This window comes from Myotis brandtii, unplaced genomic scaffold, assembly GCF_000412655.1.
Source record: "Myotis brandtii unplaced genomic scaffold, ASM41265v1 scaffold441, whole genome shotgun sequence".
NCBI lineage: Eukaryota > Metazoa > Chordata > Mammalia > Chiroptera > Vespertilionidae > Myotis > Myotis brandtii.
In genome coordinates, this window is record NW_005366873.1 from 3,998,100 (window position 1) to 4,004,407 (window position 6,308).

The 6,308-nt window shown below is 33.8% G+C and overlaps 1 protein-coding gene across 1 annotated transcript in view; it reads right to left on the bottom strand.

The window, feature by feature from the left end:
* Positions 1-6,308, bottom strand: part of PDCD4 (programmed cell death 4 (neoplastic transformation inhibitor)) — a 25,666-nt gene that overhangs the window by 15,140 nt on the left and 4,218 nt on the right. The window contains exons 2-3 of the mRNA XM_014546412.1: positions 5,334-5,636; positions 348-650 (exon numbers count right to left, since the gene is read on the bottom strand). Of these exons, the coding sequence (XP_014401898.1) occupies positions 348-650; positions 5,334-5,636 (606 nt within the window). The remainder of the gene's footprint in view (positions 1-347; positions 651-5,333; positions 5,637-6,308) is intronic.

A 6,308-nucleotide genomic window follows, 5' to 3' on the forward strand; every position in this document is an offset into this window, starting at 1 on the left:
CCCCGCCTTAGACAATAGGTATGATGAATTCCTGACCTTGTTTCTTTCAAGCAAAGTTAGAGAGAACATGCATAATTTATAACTGTGAAAAATGTCAGTGTGCAACTTGCTGGAAATAATAAAGTTCTGCTCAAAAACTAAATCTATTCAAACATGAAAAATGAAAATGTTTCAACTTAAAAAGTGGTAGGACCCTCAGTTTAGTACTATGTAAAAATATATATACAAACCCAAATCTTATGTTATCATTGTTTAAATATCTCTCATTCATAGAACAAGGAAATTGTAGTACAAAAACCGGGCAATATTTTTTTCCACTTATGTCTTTGGATATGGTATATACCAACCTTTCTTTGGAAGTCCCCGTCCTTTCCCAGATCTGGATCGCCTATCTAGCAACCTTCCCTTTGGACTGGTTGGTACAGTTACTCCACTTCTAATGGCTTCGCTTCCATTATCACTAACTGAATCGCCTCTGCCAGAGTCCCGGGATGAGTTTTTCCGTAGGCGCCTTTTTGCCTTGGCATTAATTTTAGCTTCATTAATGGAGGATGCTGAAATCCAATTTCCATTTATCTCATTCTTTATATCCTCAGTCCCAGCATTTTCTTCATCGCCAGAAAACAGAGAGTCACTTAAGTTATCAGGATCTTAAAGAGGAAAATGAAGAAAGGTAAGTATTTTAACCATCTACTGTTATACTAATTATAGTCATAACTTAGGTTGAATCACATGAAATTACCACCTTTGTAGGTCACTCATGGTCACATATTGGCAATTTCTTATGGTTCAATCTAAATGACAACTAACTAGGATTACTTTTCACATTATCAAAAGTAAACTAAGGCATTGAATACAAAATGAACAAAGTTTACTAAAAGCATGCTATCTCATGTTATACCATCTATCTTAATATAAACACCAAATATAAAACCTTTAGACTTTGGTGAGATAAGAGAGCTAAGCAGTTGAAGATATAACACTAAGGATCTTGGAAGAAAGATAAACGAATATGTACAGAATGCCTAATATTATTTATCAGGCACTGTGTTGACACTGTCATTTACCCACAAGTGTGAGATCTATTTACTACATCATTTATACAGTTAAGGAAACTAAGGCTAAAATTATTTAAATAACTTGCCAAACATCTCATGATTGATTATAGATACTTAGGAAATATTACTAATCTGGCAAATATGTGATCACATATGATTATTGAGTTGAACTGTTCATTGCTTTCAAAGATAAAGCTTGCTTTCAAAGCCATCATTTAAAGTCCTAATTCATCTCTCCAAACTTGACCCCTATTACTTAGCCATCCTCTGAAAATCTTCCAGCCTATATACTAATAAGATTTGTACATTACCCCCTGAAAGATAGCAACATATCTGGAGTTCCAAGTGGTCTTCAGTTTAGAATGTCATCCTCACTGCTCTTTCAGTTACCAAAATCCTTGAGGATATAGGTCATGTATTACTTCCTCTGTAAAAACTTTCCTCACACTTCTACCAACAATAACACTAATGCTCTTATCACTCTTTAACCACATCACCAAAATCACTTTCTTTTTATATAGCAGTCCTGCTTTTCCAAATAAGTCATAAGCTTCAAAAGAGGAATTTTACTTCTTGGTATCCTCAGCACCTAGTAGAGTATCCTTCATACTATCAACTCAAATGTCTGTGCAGATCAAATGACACAGACGGTCAGCTTTGTTCTGAAAACTTTGTAAGTCAGAAGACTACTAAATTAGTTACTCATAGGCCAAAGGTTTGTTGTTGTTGTTTTTTTTTCACTTAGGCTAACTCAAGTCAGAGTTTAAGTCCTCAGATGGTTTTAAATATTTCCAAATGTAATTAGGATGTGCCAAGTCTATGTGCCTGGGCTTTGACATGTTTTAATATGTTGAAACTGAATTTTTTTAAATCAACCTTTAAAAAGCATAGATGTGTTAAAACCTTTATAATTCTTGACAAAACATAAAATTTAGAAACAAACATCATGTCAAATTACTTCATCAGTCTCATAAGCATTCTCTATGCCTTCGGTCCTCAAACCATTCTCCAAACTGCATGGAGACCGATTTTCTAAAACATGCCCCCGCTGAAAACCATTTGAAGGTATTCTCATGGGGTCAAAATGTAAATTCATTAATTTGTAATTTCTGATCTTGTCCCTGCTTACATCACCAGAATAATTGCTGACTTCTCCACATTCATATAGTTAGAGCTCAGATTTGGTACCATAGGGGGGATTATGATATGCCTATATGTGACCATTACTGACCTACTAATGGGGGATTCATTTAGCAGAATAATACAGAATGTTTAGAGAAAAGAGAAAGTATAAAGTGGGAGACCAGCTAAGAAAATGTTGCAGTAATTTAGTCACAAACTAACTGGAAAGGGAAAGGTTAATAACTTTGGGGTAAATAAGAAAGTAGTACTTTTAACCAAAAAATAACGTGCTTTTAAACAAAATAGATTCAAGAAAAGTGAAATGATACCTTGCAAAGATTTTTAGGAAAGGAAGCCAGGGTTGGCTATAACCATCATTATAGCTAAACTAATAGTCATAGTAGTAATACTATAACTTTTGTCATTACCATCACTATTGTTACCTATTAAATACCAGATTCTATCCTACGCACTTCACATACATGGTTTATAATCTTCACAAAACTATAATGAAGATGTTTGTCTTCATTTTACAGATGGAAAATGTTTCATAGAAAAGTTACACATCTAAAACAGATTGTGGTCAGAATAAAACCCACATGTGAATCTCAGATGACTGTAATTATAGGAAATACAAAGCTAGAGTACAGCAGAGTAGTGACAAAGAGACAGGATGAACATAGAAGGAATGTAAAGAAAGAAAAAAAAAAGATTAAGAGGAAAGAGAAGGACCAGAGCTCAAATTAGATGGAGTTTCAAGTAGGAGTTGGTGGTTGAAGAAAACATTAAACATCTACTTGTAATATACTGGTTTTATTCTACAACTAGAGGCCCAATGCACAAAATTCATGCATGGGTTTTTTCTAATCCAAAATTAACCTAACAATCTGAAGGTACTGAGTAAATAAATGACTTCCATGCATATATTAATGTGTGTGCCTATATACATATATAGTCATAAATTACATACACATTAGTATATATAATCATATACATATGACTTGACAGTTATAGATTATAAACACAGACATAGAACATATGACTTGACAACATATGAGTAAACAACGAACATGAGATAAAAAAAGTGTGTAAGTATTAAAACATATGTTAAAAAAGCAAAAACACAGATACCTGGTCATCGTCATAGTTAGGATCTTTCACATCCACTTCCTCCACATCATATACCTGCCCGGGTGTACCCCAAACACCTTTGCCTCCTGCACCACCTGGAAAGTTTTGAATTGAAAAAGCAAAGAGAAATTTGAAAGAACTCTACACGTTCAGATGTTAATTAAAAATAACAGCTGCCCGGCCGGTGTGCTCAGTGGCTGAGCACTGACACATGCACCAAGAGGTCGTTAGTTCAATTCCCAGTCAGGGCATATATAGGGGTTGGGAATCGATCCTCAGTATGGGGCATGCAGGAGGCAACTGATTGATGTTTCTATCTCTCTCTTTCCCTACTCCCTTCCTCTCTCTTAAAAAAAAATCAATAAAACATATTTTAAAATAAGTAACAGCTAAAAAAACTGTATTTTATTTTTTCCAGTTGAGACTTATACTTTAAACCTCTTTTTATTCTGATCACTGCTTTTTCAGTAAAGATTAGATATTTTATAATCTACTTAGGAACATCAAGTTGAAATAGTTTATAAAGTTAAAACTAAAAAGGCAGCTGCTTTAAAATAAAAGCCAAACAAAAAGATCACAGAAAAAACAAAAACAACTATATTGGGGACCTCGAAGAAGGTGATATTTCAATTTAGCTCTAAATTTTATTTGGCATTTCTTGAGATCAACACAAAAAGAAATTATGTTGAGCCAGTACAATGTGGCATAGAAAACTCAATAAGGAAGAAATTAATTAACAAAGAAACACCATGACCACCATCATGTTTTAAAGTCAAATACTCTTTAGATATAAAAGTGCATATTAAACTATATTTTACAACTAGCAATGTTACAAATAATTGCTTTTTAAGCATTAAGAGCACTGATCATTATTTCTCTCTACTTCTATATACAAGCAGATCAGTAGAAATTTAACAAATGAAACTTTCAAAGTTGCTTTTCTACATAAACTTACTGAATGTTTTTATAAGGCTCAATATATTGAATAATTTTAAAGAAGTTTACAGTATCACCAATATTTTAGGGGTTTTTATTTTATATCCAGAGTATAATCCTTGTCACCAGAGCAAAAAAGAATCTGAGAATTAGTTTCTATTTTTGATCCAACCAATGGCTATAGAGCCATTCAACAAAATAACTATTTTGGACATATGACAAAAACATTTTGCAAGAACCCTAGGCTATTAAGTTGAAGGTCCCACCATTCAGAAGTTAGTAAAATCACCAAACTGTATCAAAATCCTACCACCGACAAAAGATGACAGACCCCTCCCCCCCTTAATCAACAAATATTTAAGTACAGTATCTATGTAGCTAGTCACTACTCCAAGCACTAGAGACACAGCAGAGAAACAGATAATTCTACTCCACTATCCAAGATAAATAGAGCTAAAGAGAACGTGGAACTAGATCTATGAAATCTAATTAATATTCTGAGAATAATATTACCAATCAAATTTACATGTATCATGTATTCTTCACAATGACCATAATTTGATTCATTAGACCAGGGGTGGGGAATGTCCGGCCCTCAGGCTGTATAATTTGGTCTGGCCCTGCCAAGGCATTAGGGGTGAGTTAATTAAATGTTTGACCAAATATAGCGGGCTAATTTTTAAGTTGATAATTTAGTAAATATCCAAATGGCCCTTGGCAGAAAAAGGGTTCCCCCCCACCCCGCCTTAGACAATAGGTATGATGAATTCCTGACCTTGTTTCTTTCAAGCAAAGTTAGAGAGAACATGCATAATTTATAACTGTGAAAAATGTCAGTGTGCAACTTGCTGGAAATAATAAAGTTCTGCTCAAAAACTAAATCTATTCAAACATGAAAAATGAAAAAGCTTTAACTTAAAAAGTGGTAGGACCCTCAGTTTAGTACTATGTAAAAATATATATACAAACCCAAATCTTATGTTATCATTGTTTAAATATCTCTCATTCATAGAACAAGGAAATTGTAGTACAAAAACCGGGCAATATTTTTTTCCACTTATGTCTTTGGATATGGTATATACCAACCTTTCTTTGGAAGTCCCCGTCCTTTCCCAGATCTGGATCGCCTATCTAGCAACCTTCCCTTTGGACTGGTTGGTACAGTTACTCCACTTCTAATGGCTTCGCTTCCATTATCACTAACTGAATCGCCTCTGCCAGAGTCCCGGGATGAGTTTTTCCGTAGGCGCCTTTTTGCCTTGGCATTAATTTTAGCTTCATTAATGGAGGATGCTGAAATCCAATTTCCATTTATCTCATTCTTTATATCCTCAGTCCCAGCATTTTCTTCATCGCCAGAAAACAGAGAGTCACTTAAGTTATCAGGATCTTAAAGAGGAAAATGAAGAAAGGTAAGTATTTTAACCATCTACTGTTATACTAATTATAGTCATAACTTAGGTTGAATCACATGAAATTACCACCTTTGTAGGTCACTCATGGTCACATATTGGCAATTTCTTATGGTTCAATCTAAATGACAACTAACTAGGATTACTTTTCACACTATCAAAAGTAAACTAAGGCATTGAATACAAAATGAACAAAGTTTACTAAAAGCATGCTATCTCATGTTATACCATCTATCTTAATATAAACACCAAATATAAAACCTTTAGACTTTGGTGAGATAAGAGAGCTAAGCAGTTGAAGATATAACACTAAGGATCTTGGAAGAAAGATAAACGAATATGTACAGAATGCCTAATATTATTTATCAGGCACTGTGTTGACACTGTCATTTACCCACAAGTGTGAGATCTATTTACTACATCATTTATACAGTTAAGGAAACTAAGGCTAAAATTATTTAAATAACTTGCCAAACATCTCATGATTGATTATAGATACTTAGGAAATATTACTAATCTGGCAAATATGTGATCACATATGATTATTGAGTTGAACTGTTCATTGCTTTCAAAGATAAAGCTTGCTTTCAAAGCCATCATTTAAAGTCCTAATTCATCTCTCCAAACTTGACCCCTATTACTTAGCCAT